General features: G+C 38.1%; 1 protein-coding gene across 22 annotated transcripts in view; it reads right to left on the bottom strand.

Moving 5' to 3' along the window:
• The window catches only part of SLMAP (sarcolemma associated protein), a 100,298-nt gene extending 78,029 nt beyond the window's left edge, over positions 1–22,269 (bottom strand). For 10 of the 22 annotated variants that reach the window (XM_088134211.1, XM_088134213.1, XM_088134223.1 and 7 more), the window contains exons 1-2: positions 22,119–22,268; positions 20,599–21,911 (exon numbers count right to left, since the gene is read on the bottom strand). In XM_088134211.1, coding sequence (XP_087990337.1) covers positions 20,599–20,796 — 198 coding nt within the window. In that variant the 5' untranslated portion in view covers positions 20,797–21,911; positions 22,119–22,268. Of the gene's footprint in view, positions 1–20,598; positions 21,912–22,077 lie in introns of all 22 variants that reach the window. The other 12 variants (XM_088134207.1, XM_088134210.1, XM_088134209.1 and 9 more) reach the window with 3 other exon arrangements.
• Between the last annotated feature and the right edge of the window lie 2,032 nt (positions 22,270–24,301).

The raw sequence follows: 24,301 nt of genomic DNA, 5'->3' as shown, positions 1-24,301 counted from the left end.
TAGTCAAAGTGAAATATTTAATCTTATTCTAAGGGAGTGCAAGATGTTTAAGCTAAAAGAGCAGGTTGGACAAGAAATAATTCTTATTTCTTGACATGCACTGCAGAAAACTAGGTGATCCAAATATTTGTTTGTGACAACAATAACACAATGTGACTGATAATTCAGCTCTCATTGTTTTAGTGGCTTCTTCCTAATATGTAATAAAGATTGTTGTCTAGCCATGCTATCTCATGTGTAAGCCAAACAAAAATCTTATAATAAGAACATAAATGCTTTTGCTGAATCAAGTTAAAAGCTTCTCTAGTCCAGCATTATCTCCACAGTGCTGGATAGTAATATATTTAAGAATTAACTATTCATAAAATATTTCTGAAGAAGGAAGCTATTCAGCTTTACAGTAAGACAAATGTGTGCTTTTTTTTTTTTAAAGAAAATTTAGAATTGTGTTTGAAGGGGTCTGAACTGATAAAAATGAATGCAATTATTAAAGATGCTAACACTGCAGTATATGTATTTTTTGTTGCCAGCATGAGCTACTCAAAGATTAACTCCATCTAACAGAAATTTTCTTTACTTCAAGGAAAAGGCCATAGGTTGTAACTTTTACAGAAATAGCTAAAACATGTCAGCAGCTAACATTCTATTTTTTTTCCTGAGATCCCAAAATTTAGACTTAAGTACACTACTGATTAGGAATCAAAACTGGGTCAGCTATCCCTGAACACAACAGGCCTCCCAAAGGCACACCTAGTAAGCACGGCCTTATTCCATAGCACTTGAACTGCACATTGAGCCATTTTGAGATGGCTGTCATCTATTTCAAAACAATGCTTGATCTCTTGTTTGGAGTTGTAGGCCACTGTTGTATTTTACACCTTCATGCCCTACAGTCTTCATTTGCCCCTTCCAGCTCCTTCCCTAGATTCATCAACCTTGTTCCTTCTATTGCCTGCAAATTTGCCAACAGTGAATAATTTGGTTATGTTTATTTGCTATCTAAATTCTTATATAACTTGCTGGCTCTAGTTCCCTACTCCGGCCTTCCAATTAGATATATGTAAGTCTTAACTATACAGTACAGCTACTTACGTTGACTATATACTTTGACTTAACATGTTTGCTCCCTCTGGCATTTCTTAGCCCCCGCCTTTTTACTTGCCATTGCCAATTCATTCTCATTCTAAATCAGTAAAAATAAATTCATGATAGATTTCTTTCCTTGTATTATATCAGCAACCAAACATAGTTGGAAGAGAATTCTTTCCAAATAGAATGTAACACTGAAAAATGTTGAAAGATACAGCTCTTTCAATTTTCGCTTCTTTTTGTAGAGATAATAATCAATATTCCCTTTCCATCACTGGCCTGTTCTGATGCTTCAAAGGATATAACACATACTGCATAAAATTGTTCTTCTGGTCCTAAAAGGCCACTCCTAAAACAATAGTATCCAACAAGCAATGACCATGTATTAAAATGTACTTCAGTGTTTTTCCTAACATTAGTAAAGGACATATCACATCACAAAAGTTGAATTTCTTCTTTCTGATTTCTGGGTTATTTTATCAGTCTTTTAGCCAGCAACTTAATTATAAAATAAAATCTGTAAAAGTTGCCAAAACATAGATTTACATTTTGGTATTAATAAGATATAATTTTTACTTATGTATCTAAAGTATATATAATCCAAAACAGCTTATTAACAGTTTAAAACAATTCTATACAAAATGTAAAGTTTATGTCACAATATATTTATTTAACTATTTGATATGTATCTCACCCTTCCATTCCATTCAAGGTTGTCCAAAATGTAAAAGATAAAAATAGATCAATTAAAACACAAGTAATAACACCACTAACATTTAAAGGCCTGGCTAAAATATGTATCTTTATTATCACCTTAAGGTATTAAAGAGTAGGGACTAAATACAGTTCCTGAGGTAGTATACTCCACAATCTGGAAACAATGCAGAAGAAAGTCCTCTCCTATGTACTGAATAAACAGGACTTAAAACAGGACCATCTTCAGAAGGAACCTTCCATTCTTACCATCCAGACAAATACCTAATGGGAGAGGCAATTCCTCTTATAGTAAGGCGTTAGACTGTTTATGGATTTAAAGGTTAAAACCAATATCTTAAATTATGCCTAAAAAACACAATTATAATTTTTTAATGAAATCTTAACATTTCCAAAACACTATTGAATGAATACATGACTTATTGTAGAGAGCCACAACTTGGCAAACTACAATAGTTACAAAAACAAAAACACATTTTTAAGCCCAGGAAATGAGGAAACTATAAAAAATAAACTCATATTGGCACCCTAACTCCTTGGGGTATAAAAGAGAGAGAAGAGAATACATAGTTAGGCTTTCAAGATTCCTGTCACTATAGCCTATATCAATAAAGTATAGTTGCACTCAAACTTCTGTATTCTGGACTACCTCAAAGGGCTGACACTTATAAATTCTTTAAAGAGCTTTAATTTTTCTTCAGGTTTCCATGCAAGTGTGGAAAAAAGAACAACATGCTGCTGGTTTAAAAATATACTCACTAAAATTAAGGCAACACTTAAAACAGTACCACCCCTTTTTTTCCAAGCTTAGATGGAAACTGAAAAACTTTAAAAAAAATTGTGCCTTTTTTCTTATACCTAGTGATCATTCACATTTTTGAAGTCCAGCTGTGTAGTCCATATTTTGAGGTCTTTCTTGCCTCAGAATAGTAGAAAACTGTATATGAATTTTAGCCATTAAAAAAAGGAGTACAGGTCTTATCATATCTAGTCAAGCTTTGTTCAGTATTTTAGATGTTATTTCAATGGAATGAAATAATATCTAAAAATTGAAAAAGGAATAGAATTATGAAATTTAAGTCCTGTTTCTTCAATTCAATGCCCTCTAAATATACTGGAATACTGTTCTGTTCTAGACTAACCAAACACAGTAAATTGCAACTAATTAATGTTGAGGTTGTACTTCAAATAACTAAAAAGGCAGGAAGAATGTCTGGCTGCATAGTCACACACACTCCTGGAGAAATGAAGGCAAGATCTTGCCTAGTGAACAGCATGCAGTGCCAGCAGAGCCAAAGCACACTGAAGAGTTCTGGAATCCAGAGCAAGAGTCCAGTCCAGAGTTGTAGCTGTTAGAGACAAGAGGCAGGGTTAGAAGGCAGGCAACCAATGGCATGCAGGTTTGGAAAAACAGGGCAAAGCAGTGGCAGAGAAACAGGGTTCAAACACCAGGGATTGCCACAAAAGAGTCCAGGTAGTAAAGCCTAGAGTCCAAGTACAGAGCAAGGACACAGAAACACAAGTAAGTAGCTCCAGCTGCAAGTGTGGTGCGTGCACACGCGCTCGCGCTCGCGCTCTCTCTCTCTCTCTCATTTATTTGGCTGCCCATCTCACACAAGGCAACTCTGGGTGGCGTACAACAATTGAATTACAGCAAACAGATAAAAAACAATAATTATAAAAGGATAAAAAGTAATTATTAAAATAAGAATATTATCAAAAAAATAAAAAATGTAAACCCCACGGAGAGAGCAAGAATAGTATCACAGTGGAACTATCTAAGAATATCTCTGGTTCCCAAAGACCCCCCAAGCCTGATGACATAACCAGGCCTTGAGGGACTTCCTAAATGATAGCAGGGAAGGAACGAGCCTAACTTCGGGGGGAGAATGTTCCACAAGGAGGGCGCCATGGCTGAGAAGGCCCACCTCTTGGGACCCCCAAAAGCAAGTCCCTAGCTGATGGAACCTGAAACATGCCTTCCCTGCCAGATCTAATGGGGCACACTGATGTAATCAGGGAGAGGTGGTCCCTCAAATATCCTGGCCCCATGCCAAGAAGAGTTTTAAAGGTCAGAACCAGCACCATGAATTGGACCTGGAAGCAGACTGGCAGCCAATGCAGCTCACAAAGCAGAGGTGATATGTGCTCTGCTAGAAGCTAGAATTAACTGCCAACACTACCACATTCTGCACCAGTTGAAACTTTTGGATACTATTCAAGGGCAGCCCATGTACAGCACATTACATTAGTCCAATCTGGAGGTGATTAGGGCATGAGTGACTGTGAACAGAGCCTCCTGATCCAGGAAGGGGTGCAACTGATGCACATCACAAAGCTGTGCAAAGGCCCTCCTAGCCACGACTGCCACCTGCCCGAAGAACAGAAGTCGTGAATCTAGGTGGACCTCCAGATTGTGCACCGTCTCTCATAGGTGGTGTTGTCCTTGCTTTCTAAATAGCTGAGCAGATCACCTTTACTCTGTTTTCCGGAGTTTCCAGTGCATACAGAGCTAGGCATCCTACCAGAATCTGACCCATTATCTGAATCTGTTCTCAGCAGCTCCTGCCTGGTCTGCTTCAGGTGGTTGATTGTCTGCTGGCTCCAGAGGCTGACAACTCATTGGATCAGGCCCCACAGCCTCTGATTCTGAGGAGTCACCAGTAAACCATAACACCATCCTCCCCACTCCCCAGGGGCCCTATCTCCCAAAGCCAATGGCTTGGCCTTCTAATGGTAGCAGCAATGGAACTGCTATACCAATGCAGTATGCACCTGATTTGTTCTTCCCAGGATTGTTCCTGAGGACTAGAAACCTTCCAGTCAATCAGGTACTAGAATCTCCCCCAAAACCATTGAGAATCTAAGTTTTTGACCACTTTGACACACCATATAAGAATTTGGCATGACAGAGGTGTGGGCCAATGATGAGGGCTTACAGGAAATAGTGGGACCAGAATGAGTGATAAAACACAAGGTGTATCTTTAGGGAAGGAGGAAGTGTTACATGGAAGGCCATATGATTGACAAAATACCTGAGGGAAGGGTCCAATGAAACAATGATCCAACTTTTTTTAAGCTTGCTATGAGGTCAAGTGATGTGTTCAGACCCACACCAAATCACCTGCTGACAGGGAAGCACCTGGCTGCCAGTAATGATTTGTAAAGTATTCGTAGGCTTCCCTTGTTTGTACAAGATAGTTGTGGAGGACTTGATGCAATGCATGCAGTTCTTGCAGAAAATGGTTCACTGCTGGAACTGATACTGCAGGGTATGTGGAAGGAAAGAACTGGAGAAGGTATCTGAAGTTTGCAAAGAATGATGTCAATTGCGTAGACATATTTGTGAGTTATTATATGTAAATTCCAGTAGGTGTAGGAATTCTACCCAGTTCTCCTGTTGAAAATTTGTTTGTTTAACAAATTTATACAGCTGTCCATCTATCAAAGGAACTCTGGGCAGCGAACAGAAATAAAACATAACCAAACTATACAAAGCCAATTAAAAAAAAATTGGGTTCAGGCCCCTAAAAATTACATTCTCAACATATCAAGAAAACCACAGCCATGCCAAAGCTCCATCAACATCCCAGGTCAAGTGATTGGGGGGAAAGCCAGATATTCACTGCCTTCCAAAAGCAGGGCCATCCGTATCTCAGAGCAGGACTGTTCCACAAAACAGGCATCATGACAGAGAAGACATGCTTCCTGTGGCCCATCAGGTGATACTGTTTCACAAATGAGAATTAGAGCATACCCACTCTGCCAGATCTAGAGAGATGGACAAAAACCACTGGGTATAAGCAGTCCACAAGTAACCTGGCCCCATAGGGTTTAGAGGAGACAACTAACACCTTGAATTGTACCCAGAAGCCCATTGGGAACCAGTGTAGTTCATGTAGCAGCAGTGTCACATGAGCATATTGTGGTGTGTCAAATACTGCACATGCCACTGCTTTAGAGCAGGCTGAAGCTTCCAAATGCTCATTAAGGGCAGCCCCATGTAGTGCATACTACAATAATCCAGTCGAGAGGTGACTACAACATGGGTGACCATGAGCTGTACTTCCCAATCGAGGAATGTGGACAATTGGCACACAAGATATAACTATACAAATTGGCTAATACAATTTGTGCTATACAAATTGAATGAATAAATAAGCAAACAAACAAACAAACTATACAAAGGTCTTCCTGGCCACAGCTAGCACCTCCTCCTTGAGCACGAGCTGCAAGTCTTGGAGAACCCCCAAGTTGTACACTAATTCTACCACAGGGAATGTGTTTGCCCCCCAGATTTTCATAAGTCAGTGATGAAGTCTAGGAACACTGCTGACCATGGTCTAGAAGGCATGGATTATAGCAGCAGGAGTCCTGTTGGTTTTCCTGGGGGAGGATTGGCTTGAGGATAGATTAGACATGAAATTGCATATCTATTGATGTCAGCCCTGACACAGGGCCATCAAAAGTCTCCCAGAACAAGAAACCAAAGTATCCAACTTGAGGGCTATCATGACACAACTGTAATTTCCTTGTAACAGACGGGGTGAAATGTAACAACAGTTTTGGAATCATAGGATCCCCTGATCCCAGGGCCATTGGATGGTTTAGGAATCAGGTGTGGTCCAAATGTCCTGGAGTCAAGCTTGAGCAGAGATCACTTACCAGCTGCTGCCTGATTTACTCCAAAAAACTGCAAAGTGGGTTTAATGCTGCAAATTCCTCAGGAGCTATAACCCAAGCAGGGGGAGATGAATCATCTCCCCTGTACTTGTGTTTACAGCACTGAAGAGTTTTGGGGTCCAGAGCAAGAGGTCCACAGAGTCCAGTCCAGAGCTGTAGCCCTTAGAGACAAGAGGCTGAACTGGAAGGTATGCAGCCAAAAATGTGAAAGTTCAGGAAAATGGGGCAAGACAGTGGCAGAGAAACTAGAATGATTCATGTCAGTCTAGGTTCCAAACATCAGGGATTTCCACCAGCTGGTTCAAGACCAAAACAAAGAGCAAGGAACAAGAATACAGGGATGCACATAAGTAGTCCCAGGTACAGACATGGCTCAATTAGGAGTGTTGTTGTATTTGCTTCTTCAGTAGGCGGGCAGGTTGCTTTTGCTCTGTTCTCTGAGATTGCCAGTGTATCCTGGGATGAGGTGCCCTTCCAGGTTTTGGCCCCTCATCATCTGAGTCTATCCTTACCTGCTCCTGTTCATTGTCTTCCTGGTCTGCCTCGGGTAGTTGACTGTCTGTCAGTTCCCAAGGATGACTACTCATTGGGCCAGGCCCTTGAGTCTCTGACTCAGGGGAGTCAAAATAAACCACAACTACAGTGTGCAGAATTTTTATCAAGCAATTGGCCATTAAATTGCTTTATCAAGTATTATATATTTTCGTTCAATTTTTAAAATCTACATATCATATTTGATTTGTAGTTCTTAATTAAAATTACATGGTCCCATAGTATTTGAATTTTATAAAAACTGGTATTTCTGTTTTTGGTTTGTTCGTTCCTCCATTATTTATAAAAGTTTTTAAGCCAGCAGTCACTACCTTACATTGTGTTTTCTATGTACTTCAAACACTTTTTAAAATTATTATAACACAAAGCTGTACATAAGAGCAAGATATTACTTAACATTAAATGTAAGGCTGTATAAACCAATAATATCCTAAAAAAAATTTGTTTTTAAATTTAGAAAACTGTATCAAGTGATATTTAATTCAGGAGGGCAGTAGATATTTGCTTATTTTATCCATTTACCTTCCAGATAAATGGTTCTCATAGTAGCAAAAAAGTAAATCAATGAATATGTTTATTTTTGTAAAAAGGCTAGAATATTTGTAATTATAGCAGGTAACTAAGGAAAGGAGACTGGCAGAGTGTTTTGGGGGCAGGCCCCTGAAATTCTCTTAGGTTTATTAAACTGCTAAAATGTTACTTTTTACTGAGTTTCTTCTTAACTACATTGTTATATAACTATTTTATCATACTAAATCTACCACAACATGCCAGTCAAAGAAAACATCACAAATAGCATTAATAGCACTGAATAGATCCATTCTGACATTATAACAATAGGAAGAATAACTGAAAATATGACTTACTCTTTTGCATTATTTTGAAAATAAAGATACAGCTTATTAATGTTTAGGCTCTGTAAATAACCAGCATAAAAGTGTTTCCTATATTACAGTTACATGTTTCCTATATTACAGTTACATGCCCTCAGCTTCTTACAACATTTTTAAGAACAGCTTCTCTACGAACCAGCAAGATGGTTGTTAGTTTTATAGATAAGCCAGGAATGTGCAGGTAGCCAAAGTTTTCCAAGCCAAATTCTGAGTCCTTCAGACTCCAAATTCAAAATGAGGCAAACACTTTTTCACGGAACTGACAGACTCTTTTCATCATCCATGCTATCCTTCTCTGTATCTGTTCCAAGTTAAAATTTTCATTAAGTAGTGTCCAAAAGTGGACACATTACTAAATGTGTGGTCTAACCAATGTAGAATAAAGAAAAAAAAATCCTTCCCATGATTTGGAGTCTATACTTCTGTTAAGGCAGTTTAAAACAGCATTTATTTTTTGTTGTTGTTGCAGGCACATCACACTGCTGACCATAGTTAGTTTGCCATGAAATACTTTCCCAATAACTTTTTTACAAGTACTATTGTTAAGCCAGATATCCCCAATTCTATACCTGACATTTTGTTTTCTAAGTGAAGAATTTTTTATTTGTCTCCATTAAATTTAATTTCCAGCCCACTTCTTTAACAGGTCAAAGATCACCTCTTCTTCTAAGTCATTAAAACCCAGGACTTAACCTTGTGGCACCTCGTTCAATGCCTAATTCCAGTTTGATAAGGAACTACTGAAGAACATTTGCAGGCTCTGGTCCCACAGAAAGCCTAAGCCCATTAGCCACTAACTGAATCAATCATCTTACCAATTGTTCTGGCCACACATATCACAATCACTAAGTCAAAAATAATCAGAGAATAGATATTCCTCTCCTACTTTCTTCAAGAAATGCCTAGTATCCCACGAACCCCTACACCAGAAAAAGACTTTCAAGGCTTCACGACATTACTAGCAGGCAACAAATTTAGCCACCATAGCTAATTAGCATTAGGGGGTTATATTCTGCACTGCTGAGCCTTAGTAATTAATTCTCTACCAGAGTTTTCTTTCACAGCTGCTCTTTCTCTTGGTGTACTAAGAATGCAAAACAGTTTAACTAGCTGGGTTTAGGTGTTTTCGCAACATACGTAACTGACTGGGTGAAGTTAGCTTAATTGAGTGCATGACCGGATCTGTTCTGAGTTAAAATTAAAAGTCCTAGAGGTTAGTTGACTGAGTCAATTAATTCCTTTTTGGTGTTATCATAACATGCTAGCCCCACCCTACATATTATGGAAACAGGCCACTGACTATGATTATTAGCTAGCTATGTATCCACTAAATTGTCATACCATTAAGCGCACACTTAACTAGCATGTTAATCAGAATGTCATGGAGAATTTTTTCAAATCCTTTGCTGAAATCAAGAAACATTACATCTATAACATTCCCACAGTCTACTAAAAAAAATAATCATTTAAAAATGAGCTAAAATTGGTAAGAGAGCCTTTGGGCCAGGTGACTTGGGCCAGTCACTCTCTCTCAGCGCACCCCACTGGGTTGTTGCTGTGGGGAAAATAGGAGGCAGGAGCATTAGGTATATACGCTACCTGAATTTTAGGTGGGCTAAAAATCTAGTAATAAAATATTTTAAAAATCAAGCTCCTTACAGATTGATTGTTTTATGATCTGTTCTAAAATCTTCCCAGGTATCAATGTTACACTGGTCGATTTGTAATCCCTGACTATTCTTTCCCCCTTTTAAAGACAGGAGTAATTTTTGTCCTCTTCCAGTCATTTAACTCTTCATCTGTTTCCCAATATTTCTCAAAAATACTACATAAAGACTTGATCAACAAATTACTACATCACCCTAAGATGTCATTCGTCTTGGGCTAGAAATCTGAATATATTCAAAGGAAACAAGTATTCCCTGTTTCTTTTTATCTCAAACCACAATTCTTTTTATTCTGTTCTTCATAATTGCCTGGTAGAACACATAAAACTTAACCAAACTAGAAGCTAAATAGTTTTTTTCTTCATTACCAGTAAGCATTTGGCTGTCTTCACTGAGCCGCAAGTGTATTGATTTTTTCTCATCTTCCTTTAACATTAATTTTATATCCCACTTTTTTGCTACAGTAGGCTCCATTCTTAACCATGGGTCATCCTTAAACCAGAGATGTTTGACTACTTACAGGCAATTATATATTTTAGATACAATTTAAAAACATAAGAACATTCAAATCTTAAGCAAAAACTTTTACAGGTAGTCCCCGGTTTAAGGATGACCCATGGTAAAGAAGGGAGACTACTGTAGCAAAATTCAAGTTAAATACACAATAATTTGAGTTAAATACACAGTGGTTCAAGTTAATTACACAGTATCACTTATACAGTATTATACAATAATAGTGTTCTGACTTACATACAAATTTGACTTAAGGACAGACCTCAGAATGGAACTTGTTCTTAAACTGGGGACTACCTGTATATAATCTAAACATGTGAATTCAGAGAATAAACAATATGGAGTTCTTGGTGCTCTCTGGACTTGGTTGTTTGTCTGCAGACATTTCATTACCCAACTAGGTAACATCAGTGTGCACTGATGTTACCTAGCTGGGTAACTGCAAGGAAACAGCCAAGCTCAGAGAGCACCAAGAACTCTACAATTCAACCCTGAGCTACAGATATTCTCTTCTATTGGAATAAATTATATGCTAAAATATACAGAAATACGCTCCTTCCCCCATACCATTTTCAATTGTATCTAACAAATCTATTTCCTAAAGTTCCACTGCTATTAGCAGTTATTTCTTAATAATTGACAGGGGGAGAAAAAAAAACTGTATTGTGAATCTTTGAATGTTTCATGGGTGATAAGACAACGTTCGCTATTTGCAGAGGAAGGAGGAGATATGGGTTGGTCCAGGAGGTCTGTGACGCCTCTCCTCAAAAACATTTGATGGTATATCTTGAGGCCCATTCCTCCACCCCACACTTTTCAATGACTTTGCCCTTATCAGGTTCTTGCAGAAACCCATACTTTTTGATAAAATGTATATGTTACAAAATGAAAGCAACTGCATATAAAATCATTATCTGCTATGTCCTTTTGTCCTAACAACTTGCTCCAAAAGACATCATTACTTGCAATTTATTTCCTTGTTACTGGATTCATCCCTGATGATTTCTGTACTTTGGGAAGTTTGTGTGTGTGTGTGTGCAGGCACACACACACACACACACAAACTTCTCAAGGGAAATATGCTACACAACCTGTCTTTACGGTAATTAAAGTTCTGTACATTCATTCAGTTAACGTTCTGTACTTTCATTCAGTTAAGCAGAATTATCCTACTGTAACATACAAAGCACTGGAAGTCTAGATAAATACAGATGTCTTTCTGTTTATCATGTTATCACCTCAGTCAAGCAACCAACATTCTAAAATTCAGGCAGGAAACATAGTCCAAATCTGATGCATCCTCACCTCAAGATAAATTATTAGATTAAAGCAGTGGTTTCAAACTTATGGTCCATGGCCTCATGCAACCCTCCAACTCATTTTGTGTGGTTCATATACAGCAAGAGAGCAATGGCTGGAAAAGCAGCTTGCCGGTCTGTCATCAGGCTGACAAAAAAGCATGGCAAGAATGTCAAACTCGCAGCCCTAGATGGGACAAACCAAGGGACAATTCCAATTCCTACCACCATTGTCATAGCTCCTCCTATTATGGATTTAGAACAAGAAATGTAGCATTCAGGCAAGAGAGGCTAATGTCACAATGAAATGCCCCGGCCTGTCAACTTGCTGCTCAGGCATGGAACCACACAAGGAACAGCTAAGGAGGTTGGAGCAGGTCCCAGCCCTATCTGTGACAGTGCCTCAGTGCAGAGCTGCACCTCTCTGAAGCCATAGCAAGGAGGAGGAGTGGCAATGACAGGAGAGCCGTTCCTGCCCCTGGTTGTAGCTGTGAGATGGTCATACTCCCTTGCTTTCCAAGGGTGCCTCACAGTGAAGCAGTAGTAAAATTAGCAACCCCAACACAAGGGAAACAAGCCAGGAGTAGTTCCAGCAAAAGCAAGATGGAGAGGTGACTCCATCTATCTCCACACAAGAGCTGTTCACCACATGCCCAACTCCAATGTCAACAGAAACCCCAAACAATCACTGTGCAGCTATCAGTGTTACTGAACATGCATGGCTAATCTATCATACCAACCCCTTTGCATCTTGTTGAACACCCCAGCTGCAGGCAGATTCTGCCAGTATTGTCCCCTGTGTTAGTTTTTGCTGATATTAGCACTGCTATTCAGAAAGTACAACATACTATTAGTCAACACCAGCACTGAAAAAATACAGAAACAGAACAGTACATCTGCACAAAACTCTAGACTATTCTTTTCTATTCTTATCATAATAGTTTAAGTCAGAAATAATCTTTAGATGCCATTTAAGCAATTTGCTACATAATGGATTGATGATATATGGTTTAGGATTAGGCATTAACAGTGTCAATAATTTGGGGGAAGGAGGAGGTGGATGAGGAGGAAAATTACTGTGGAAGAAAAAATGGGGAGAATGTATATTTTTTCACAGAAATAAAATGTGAATTCAGTGCTTTATTTATCAGTAAATGGTTCCTGTTTCCAAAGAAAATAACATTTGTTAGCACTATCACATGAAGCAGTATGAAAAACATGACACTATCAGTAGAAAAACTCAAGAGGAAAAAGTTCTACAACTTAAAACACCATTTGCCAAACATCAACATTTTAAAAAATATTAAAGCCTAGAGAAGATTCAGCAAGAGCAAGGTTTGTGGTTAATAGCTAAATCATTTTTACAAAATCCCTAGTCATACAATAATGTCTTGTAAAAGTGAGTGAAATTTTATATTCTCATACAAAGGAAGTTTGGAAGGCATAATCTTGTTCTCCAAAAAAGCTGCTTCTATATTTATAGATTTTATAAATAATGAAAAGACACAACTAAGAAAATACTACTGTTGTGAATAGCCAGCCAGCATTCACAATGCTACAGCCTCCCTGCTAGTCTAGGCAGTGTCTGAGATTGAATACATACCTTCTCTTAGGCATGGCCTTTATCATGTATGTTCAAGAGATTCCATCCACCACTCCCCTTCCTAGATAATGGAAAAAGTTTTGTCCTTTGAAAAGATAAAGGCAGAACTCTGGAGATTTGGAGGAAGAAGTTTCTGTGCCTGAGTTTGGAAAGCAGGAGGAATGTACCCTCCGACAGCATTGATAAATGGCTGGAGGAATTACCCCAAGAACACAGGGTAGGTCTAGGGACGAAGAAACAAAGGACCCTTGCTACATAATTCAGCTTAACTCTAAGAAACAGATAGCTGCTCTAGTTAGACACTGCATTAATTTTGCATTTCTTTTGCCCGGGTGTGTTAGAAGCCTCATTCTCTTGCTGTTTCCCTGGGGAAGTAGGACCTTCTGTGCAATTTCAGACTGTTTTTCAAAAGATTTGTCTTCTTTATTAACGTCTTATGAACTGAAAATCTAGCTTTCTAATTATAGTGGACCAGCACCATCTTGTGGTGTGCCAATAAGTTAATGGCCTGTCAACTCACTGTTCAGGCATGGAACTGCACAAGGAGGAACTAGGGAGGTTGAAGCAGATCCCAGCCCTAGCTATGGTAGTGCCTCAATGCAGAGCTTCACCTCCCTGAAGCTGTAACAAGGAAGAGGAGGAGGCGGCGGCAGCGGCAGCAATGACAGGGGAGCAGCTCCGACCCCTGGTTGTAGCTGTGGGATGGTCATACTCCTTCTCTCTCCAAGGGTGCCTTACAGAAAAACAGTAAAATTAGCAAATTCAGCACAGGAAAACAGGCCAGGAGTGTAACACCATTTTGAATCAGAGGTATATATATATGGATGTGGGAATTCCAGATTTCTACAATTTTCTTTCCAGAAAAAAAAACCCCAAGTTACACACTACTTTTACAAAGATACTAGCAATGTTTGGAAACCTATATATACCTGACCATATATACCTGACCAGGTTTTCTCATCTTTGAAAATTTAACAAATCTACATTGACATCATGGCTGACTGATGAATAATTGCAAGCAACACTGAGTTTGCCATTATCTCCAGATGTAAAATCAAATATTGTTCTAGTTAATGAAAAATGCTGCCAGATAACTTGCCAAGTGAAATGGTTAAAAAGTTATTTTCTTCTGAAATAAATGTGGAAATTTATTAAATTATAATTATTAAATTTTATTATTATATATTTATACATTCATTCATACATACATATATAAATTTATTAAAAGTATAATTAATGGACTATCCTGATACTCTTCATTTTCCTCATTTTGACTTGCTAGGGAATTTTGTATCAACATACAAAAAGGCTTCAATGCTGTTATCTTTGCACTAATGAACTAGCTCTCATACATGACATTTTGAGTTTGAAATCCCTGAGTTAAAGCATTATTTGTGAGCTTTTTATTATATCATTTGTTTTAACTATGATTCAGAACCACGGTCTTTGTGAGGTTTAATTGATTATGATGATTATGTGCCATCATGTCATTTTCAACTCCTAGCAACAACATAGATTTTCTCCATGAGAGGCTTAATTAGCCAACCTTAAAGCAAGGAGTCCAAAGTCAATTTATCTCTAGAGCCACACTATTATACTTTTCTTGAACTTCATCCGAATCTTGAACTTCATCCAAATTACTGTACCTTTGTAATCCCAAGTGAAGTCTATAGTTCTTGGATATAGGTACTCTGGACAATTTTGAATTGTTACATTCAACTTGGGCAGATCCTTGCCACTGAATTCCAATGTTCATTTGCAAACCATTCTTCACAACAGGCAGGTCTTGGTTGCACCTGCATCTGCAAACCATTATTGTATATTATGCATATCTAAATAACATAATGCCTTTCAAATAACTTCACAATGACTTAATTAGCTACCATCTCTTCATCATTGCTGATAGCAGCTGGATCTCACAAAATCTTGTGACTGAAGTTGATTACTATACTACCAGCTTTTTGTAAACCTTGGCTTACAGTTTACTATTATGTGCAAACCAAGCCACTACAGTTTGTTCAATAAACCATGGCTGAAAATCATAGCTTAATACAATATATGAAGTTAACCTACAGCAATTTGTTTAACTCTGGTTTGTTGATAAAACAATTGGTTGGATTATATGCAGAGTGCTAAGTCATGAACCCACTGTTCATAAACTACAATTAGTTTTAGCAGTACAATGTGTGAGCCTAAACATATCACAATATAGTTGTGTGTGATATGTAAACTCAGGTATTCAGTGTACCAAATGTTGAATAATATACCAGGGTACTCCATATCTAACATTAGTCAACATGGCAAATCAGAATATAAAGGTATTTCTGTTTTCCCTTAATTTGTAACAAAATTAAAATACTAAAAGTGTGCAAAACATTTCATGATTTTGAGTTCAAAACAGGCCGTTCCAACCATACTGAAGCTGATCCAGTAGTACTCCAATGCTGACAGAAGTACTATTTCTATCACAGTTATAAGTCAGTTGTATTGATATAACTGTACAGAGCAGGCATAATAATATATCCTTCTTCTCTCCTGTAAAAGCTTGTAGTAAAATTTGTAGTAAATGTCTATGGTTAACTATTAACTACTGTCAGCTAATGTTTCCACTTAAATTTAATATTACCTCAAATTTTTGTTACCTCAGTATATTCCAGCGTGTATACATACATAAGCAAGAACATTTGACAACAATGTAATTACAAATGTATTTTGTTGCCTGCTGAGCTACCGTATTAAGGATAGTAGGAAAGATATTCTGTGTTTGCTGTCAGGACTTGACTGCTTCCACCTGTCTTGCACCACCCTAAGCACTGAATGCCTCCATAATAATACCTTCCTATTGCATGAGGTTGGGCTGGATTAGTACTTGTGGTTGCTGAGCTTCATTTTTCTGTTATTTCCTGTTTGGACTGGGCACAGAATCTTAATGTTAGGTTGTGTAAAATGTTGAAGGAAATGTTTTGTAATAATATAATCACTGGTGCTGTTAATATTACAAATCAATATTGATATCAATAATATTCAATATTATCAGGTATTACTTTCTGTAATTCTCATTTGTACACCGTTATGTTTTGAATGAACAATGAGTTAAGATAATTAGTATATTTATATTTTGTATGTAAACTGTATCATACAATATGAAGAAAAACAAGAGTTATATTTATGTATGGCAATTTAAATTGCCATACGGGCTTTGAACCAATGCATTTGTGGAAAAATGATATATAAATAAATGTATAACTAAAGTGACTATGATTAATATGAAAAAAATTACCAATCTCAAAAATAGCAAGTTATGTATCCCTAAAATATTTATCTTTCTTCAAACTTAAGCATTTCTATTCCGAGTAGCTATCACAAAGCTCATTTCAATGTTTTTTATTTATCTAACGGAATCAATTCCTGGACTATGACACAAGAAATATACATTTACATACATTCTATTTCTGCCATGAACTCATTGGAGGGCCTCAAACCATATCATCAAACTCAGCTCTTCATGTTTGATTGTGGACTGAAACTAAAGCAGCCTCTTCATAGGTTCTAGCATAAACTAGCAAAAGCCCAGCCTGTAGAACAGTGTATGTAGAGAAAACTTTATGCATATAGATTAATAAGGGTTTTCTTTTTCTTTTAGTACTAAATGGTGCGGCAGAGCTGGTATGTCCAGGGAAGGCTGGAGCACACATATTGCACATACAGTACCATCACTGGCCAGGGGACAAGGGATTGTAGATTAATAATGATAAATTAATGGAACTGGAAAGCATTGAGATTATTTCGGTAGCTACTACAACTAACCAATATCTTTTAAACTATTTTTAATTATATTTTATACCAAATTTTTATGGCTCCTGGGCCCTAAAAGTTACCTCTGTCTTATCTGTCCATCACTGCCATAAGAACAGATTTTTTTTACCCTTGAGCAGTTGTTTAAGATTATCTCTGGGAATAGTTCTTCTTCTCCAATGTCTATGTATGTACATGCAAATTAACACATGCGTTTTAACAGTGGATGCATATTAAAATTGATAGCCTTGAAATGCTTCCACAAATAGTTAACTGTAAATTAATATTTGAGTTAATGTTAATTAAAAATGCTAATGCCCACTTGAAATCAACACTGGAAAGCTCAAAGGTGAACTTTTGAGGTATATATAAAATTTCATTAAATTACTTGAAAATGTCCAAGTTCAAGAAAACTAAGGCTATGTGAGTGTATTGGAGTACCTCCAACAATTACGGTATTAGCTCTGCAGCAATGACTACATTAGTATCTCTGCAGGAAAATCCTGATTAGTAGGCAGTAACATCTTCCAGCTATTAATCGCGGATGTCACTTCACTTCCAAATTCTAAAATAAAATACTGTTAACAGTAAAGCTATTTTAATTTAATGTAACAGGAACAATTCTCTCCTCTTGTAACTAATGCTTTCTCTGTAAATTACTAACTAGACTCTGCTTCTGAGAACATTAAATGTCTGGAGAAGGAAATGCTTTGCAACACCTAGCAACACATATTAAATCTGACCAAAATATTGTACTTTTTATCCCAGAATAATTAGTCTGATTTATTGATAAACTATAAAATTTTATTGGACCATTTAAGATATTTACTGTACTACATTACATGTTAGGTGTTTCCATTAATACTCCTAAATCAGACATATTCAGCTTTAAAGTATTTAATAGTTATAAACAGATTTACCATTCACCAGTTTCAGCATAAATGTGGTAATGGCTTGAACACTGACCTAGAGTTAATTTACTGTGCATAAGTGTTCAGATGTAATATATAGAATATTTAGTAATGGACAAATGATATGCCAGAGTCATTATAGTCATGTTAATGAGCAATTGACTACTGGTCACAGTACACAATTGCACAAGGTATATTAAATTTACCCAGACTGCATTCATTCTTTGACAGACATCTAAGTATATAAACAGAAGCATAGCAAGGATCACCTTTCTGCCAACATCTTTGCTACACAATAGAGAATACAGATTAGACGAATCATTCTAGTGCTAGAAGTCACAGAGGTCAATGGGATGGCAGGGGAGAAAGCATGCCACAGACTTGAAATAACAACATTAAATCTGTCTTTTTACCCTTGTACAATATCAGGAATCTTAAAGAAGATTCTGTTAATTAAAACTATGGTAGTACCTAGTACTCTTTATCACTATTGTGACTGTGCCAGATGAATAGACTACAAGTGTGGCCATACTATCTTTCAGGGCCATCATTAAGGATGACAATGATCCTGCAGATACCCAAATTAAGCAGCTCTCAATCTCATTTCAACCATCACAATATTTGTGCTTCCCAAATTCAACTGTTTACAACTGCTTATGTAGCTCTGCTGTTCTCCATTCCTATCTTCAAGAGTTCCTAGGCATAATATTGCATTATGTTCAAAAGGGCAAAGGTAAGGAGGATACATTTGTAGCACTGCTCACCTACCCAATGTGAACTAAGACAAATACCTCTGACAGCCAGTAGGAAGATAACTTCAAGTAACTGCATCCACTTGAATCTGGGGTGAGAAGGAACAACTAAGTAAAGCACAGTATGCAAAATCTCCTGTTTGTTCCAAGATTGTAGTAGCCATATTGAAACATTATCCTTAGTAAGCAATAACAAATCACCTGTAAATTCCAGCAAAAGTATATCTATATGCAGTCATATATCAAAATAAATGAAAATTCAAAACTCTGCCTCAGCTGAACATTTTGCCATTATGTAACACTCTAGTATAGTTTAAAATAATATATAGAATAAATTATGTAAAAGATATAGAGACATGCTTGCAGAACGTAAGATAATATCAGGAGACACATGTCATGTTCCAGTTAGAAAATTCACACAATATTTTAAACTATTTCAGCATATTTGGTCCAACTAGAAAGACTGACTTCAGGATTGAAGAAAGGCTTTAGAGAGAAATTAATCAATGTTAATATTTTGTGCCTTATTTATTAAAAATAACTCAAAGTGGGACCTTTACAATACTACAAGAAATGTGACTGGATTCTGTATTTTGAACTGTAAATGTGCATCTTAAATACAAGCTTCTCTACATTAAAGTCATATGACATTCATGTTACAACGTATTCAATTGTACAGGAAAATAAACATTCTTATCATGCCCATGCCATACTGTGCCAGGTGGTAATTTTGCTGATATACTAATTAGTAGCCATCACCAAAAACAGTTAAAAGCAAGAGTAAAAAAGTTTTGAAAAAAATGTGTATTAATACATGACAGCACACCAAAAGCATATTATAGTAACTGAAAATACTACTTTAAATGAATGTAATTTAAAAGTTGGATAATTTAAGCATTTATTTGACCATATTACAACATCTGAATGTCCTATTTTAGTTTCTACTTGAGAAAAGTAGGTACTATGAGATACTTAACATTTAAAGAGCATCTGCTTTTACCAGAAAAACTTCCAGTATAAGCTAAAATGATACGTAATGCTAATGCACCCCAATTCAGTATCACAGAAAATGTTTTTAAAAGAAACTTGGGCTTCTCATTGTACCTGAGAGCTATCTTTCAGGAAGTGACTGACTTGCATTTAGATGATATTAGTCACACTTTGGACACACTAAAGTCAGTCAGTTGAGAATTTAGGTATGACTACCTTGTGTCTCATTGATTTAAAAAACTTAGATTGGATACAACCCACTGTACACATTTCATTACTGTACTAATGTAAACTACAATATAGGTATTTCCAAATGTGTGTGTTAACTACTTAAAACTGAATAGTGTATTGTTAAAACTGGAATATTCTTGCTTAAATAAATATATTTTTAAAAAAACATACAAACCAAATAAAGATGGACTGCTCTAGATCCAATCAACTATATTTTATAAAAGGTGAATATGACAATTGCCCAAAGGAACCCCCAATAAAATGTGCATTTGCATGCCATATAAGGTTGGAGGTTTAATTATGGTTTCAGAATACTTAAAAACTACTTCACTTGAGTATCGCATTCCTCAGAGTGACAAGCAAAAACTAGCTGCATCATTAGCTACAACATTCAATTTTTAAAAAACTGGAACATTAGTCCAATTTTAAACCACATTATAATCCAAGAAACCAGCAAAGCATTGATATTGGAGATAGAAATTGATTTCTTTTTTAAATTAAAAGATTAGAGAACCAATGAGTAAAGTACTTCTGATCAGGCATGGAAATATCTGATCTATTCTTCAGACATCAGATTATATAGTACTAAAACAGTGTTGGAGATAATAAGTCAGTAGTACTGTTTGAGATGGATGTGCAATATCTGCATACAAGCCATTTCCCAGTTTTGGCTATACAACAGCGCAATGAGAAGACTGTTATCAGAATAAATGCAACCATTATTTTTAAACACTTTACCGGCTAATATGTTCTACTAATTGATAAATAATTTCTTAAAAACCATTGCCTTGGGCAAAATTTCATAAAATTTGAAACATGTAAATCCAAATTTGTCTTCAAAGAGTTAACAAAACCAAAGAAACATATATATTCATATAATTTTCTTGAGAAATTTAAAATGTCTTACCTTTCCTGTCTTGTGGTCAAACCAGACAAGTGCATGATTCCTAGATAGGACTTTACAGTCAAAGGTGGCATTATTTTGAGCTGGTCGACATCGAGCCACTGATCGTCCAATTTTGACAGGCTCATCCAGGTAGACATGCCGTTCTTGAAATGGATGAGAGTTCGGGCGGCAAGTAAAGATAGCCAAGGCTGAAGGCATTGAGGATAGATATGTGGTGCCACACCAACCAGGAAAGAAGAGAAACTCTTCTTGATCCAAGCCCCCCTCCACAGTTGATAAGCAGAACTCCCACTGTACTTCACATTAAAGCAGGACAAACATTACCTGCCATCAAGATCTAACAACTCATACCTTCAGTCTGTGAACTAATACAGGCAATAATCCAATAGAGAAGCCCCATTGTTTTCTTTAATAAGGCTTGTAGCAAGTTTAAGAAGTTCCACATTAATCCATCTCCCTCAAAGATGTGAACAAGCATATGATGACTCCAATGAGAAACAAAACTTGTTCAAATTAAGGTGGAGATAGTTATAAATCCAAGTGAATGACTCACACACAAATACTTGTTTGGGATGTATGCGCTCTATTCTCTTCCGTAATCACTGCCTAAGCTTTTCCTCACCAGAGAAACAATAAAAATTTCAGGGAGTGAGACTCAAGAGGTTTACAAGTCAGGGGTAAGAGATAAGTCTGCTGTTCATCTTTTCACACATCAGCGCAGGGTCAGGAATGGGAGGATGCCTAACTAAAAAGCAGGTTCTCCCCTTCACTAGGCAGCACAGGCCCAGACTCCAATTTTCAAGGAGCCAACGGAAGCCCCAGCGCAATCATTAAGGAAATGCAAGTTTTATTTCCCCATACATCTTATTGCAAATACACCTGGCCACATATCTGAGCCACTGAATAACGTGGTCTTCTCAAGTGGAGAGAAACGGACAGAAGGCTAATCAGCCAGATGCCGACGACTGATGAAAGCAGGAGTGTTGGGTCCCTCTACTGAGGGTCTAAACCAACGCAGATAACTTATCGGGAAAAGGGGGGAAACCCATCTGGCGGCCCTCGCTGAGGAGGTCTCGGGGCAAACGACGGCAGAATCTCCTCAGGAAAGAGGGAGGACGAAGGCCGGTGGAACCGCGGGCGTCGATGAGTCGGGACTGCAGGTGGCTGCGAAGGAAGATTTCACTCCCTCCTGAGGCGCCTTTTGCTCGCCTGCTGGAGCTCTGCCCCGCTCCCGCCCAGGGAGAGGCCTGGAGGCCGGACGCCTTCCGAGCGGGGTGTCAGGCGGCCGCCGTCAACGAAAACTTTCCCTCGACCTGTAAAATCAAAACAAACCCGGTCAGCCTTCGGGGCTCAGCCGGGCCCCGGCTCGACCGCCCCTCGCGGGGTTTCTCAGCTCAGTTGAGGCGCGCAGGGCGAAGGGACAGCGGGACGAACGAGCCTCAGCGCCCCCCGGCCGCCCGGCCGCCCGGCCGCTCTTACCTTCCCAGCAGAACGAGCGGCCATACTGACTAGAAACCTACCCGGTGTAGCAGCAGCCGCCGCCGCCGCCGCCGCCGCGCTGCCGGGGAGGGGAAAGGGAATGGGAGGGGAGGAGCCGCCTTCCAATGGGCCTGACCAAAAGAAAGGCTGACGGCCGGCCAGCCATTCCACGCAAGCGCCAACCCGGAACCCGCAGCAGAGAGACATGCGCACTGGGAACGACTGAAGCACCTGGCTGGCGACTGGCAAGCCTTGGGTGCCCGCAACCCGGGAATGCGCTGCTAGCGCTGTTTCCGGGTAGTCAAAGAACTCAGCAGAGCAGTCAATGGGAAAGGCCTCAGCGACCGAGGGCGATTTAAGTTCTGCAGATACGACTTTTTCTTTCCAGGAAGGGATGTAGGGGAGAAAGCATCACGTTGAACGGCGAGGGGTGAAAAAGCAGGCACCCAAATACTTTGCCTGAGAAGGACGGAAATTGAGGGGCAAAACTGGATATCATTACTCTACGGAACGAATGGGAAAACTTTTATTTCAGACCTTCGGAGATGCCAAAAAGGCATAGCTCTTGAGAATTTGGTGCAGCAAGAGACTGAGGCGGAAATCGTGTATTCATTCACCTGGGGATAATTCCAAATAGAAACAGGGACTTTCTTCTTAGTATACACGTGTGTGGTATTCTACAACTGTTTATTCCGCAGTATATTCGGTAGCTTCTGTCTCTGAAACTTATTCCATTGTAACTGCGCATCTGTTTGCCCTTCATTCCCTTCGTGGTGCCACAATTGCCTCCTGTATTTTCATCAGTGATAACAGGAGGAGACATGTCAAACAAAACAAAGCCTTTAAAATTATCTTGAACTGGGAGGTTGAGTACAAATCAACAAGAACAACATTAGCAAGGCCAAAACCAAGCTCAAACATTGAAGAAACAAAGGCACAAGGGCAAGAGATAACTGGTTAGAGAACATAATTTAAATTAGTTGGGTTTAGTCCAGTTCTGCATTGTTCATGGGAAGTCCCACTGAAGAAAAAAGGTTGCACTTGTACGATGTGCCTCCAGTTAACTTGATTGTGGACTTACTCAGTCCAATTTCCTGGATTCACATGATGCATAAATTGACCAGGTACTGAGATCACACAACATGCTAGGTTAAAATATCTTAACTAATTTATGGCTGGCTCATGCAAATATAGTCACTTGGTACAATTTCCTGCTTTAATTGTTTTTAAATTATCTTGTTTTTCTATATTTGGTACTCAAACCAGTTAATTACAAAATTACAATAAAGGCTCAGTGGCTCTGTTCAGATGAACACACTGAATATGCAGTACCTGTCCAGATTATGTGAGCCCTGCTAATGTGCTAATTCTGTAGTACATGTCCTTTGAACTCAGGTAAGGTGACAATGGTTAAGTATGTCACTGTAAACATGCCTATTTAAATATATCTAATTTTGAAACAAAATGATAAAATCCTAATCACAGTTGCTCAGGGTATTTTCAGATCACAATAGCTAGTTTTTAAACATGAGCATCCTGTCTCAATCACAATCCCTCCTAAGAATCATTTCCTTACCAACACTTTTCCTTTTGTCATATTAATTACAATCCTGATGTCAGGGACTAGTTGTGTTTGTAAGATATCTTAAGTAACTGTAAAGGGATTATGAACATACATACAGTATGCTACTGGGATGTATATAATTAATTACAGCAATGGAGGGTTTAATCTGAATCTCAAGTAACTGCCATTTTGAATGTGCAAAGCAAGAATTTGAAATCAAGGCTTGTTGAAGATTTCAATTCCAGTTTGCAGAAGTCCAAAATGGTAACAACTCCAAGATTATATTACAATATAATATTGTATGATATATTAAGCCTCATGTAAGGGCCCAAGTCTGATTAAGAAGCCATGTAGGTCTTCACTGATCCATTTCTGTGGCTTGTAGTGAATACCTAATGATCTGAATTATAAGATATAGAAAGTTGCGGGAGTGTTACGACTAGACTGCCTTCATACACCTGGCCAAAAATGTCCTTCCAAATAGAAAAATACTTGACAATGGGTTTGCCTCAATACCATAGGATAGGTCTTACCAGAGCAAGATTCTAGAAGTTAGATTCTATGGTCAAATACGGACGATTCCACCAAGTGCCATATTCTGAGAGAATATGTATTTATGGAGCATCAGAAATAGAAGACATTGCATATGTCCTGTTCAAC

This window comes from Python bivittatus, unplaced genomic scaffold (assembly GCF_059951505.1).
Source record: "Python bivittatus isolate LINGU-HERP-01145 unplaced genomic scaffold, Pbiv_v1 ctg000080_np1212, whole genome shotgun sequence".
Classification (NCBI taxonomy): domain Eukaryota; kingdom Metazoa; phylum Chordata; class Lepidosauria; order Squamata; family Pythonidae; genus Python; species Python bivittatus.
Note: the sequence above shows the minus strand (reverse complement) of the source record. Positions and strands in the feature narration are given on the sequence as shown.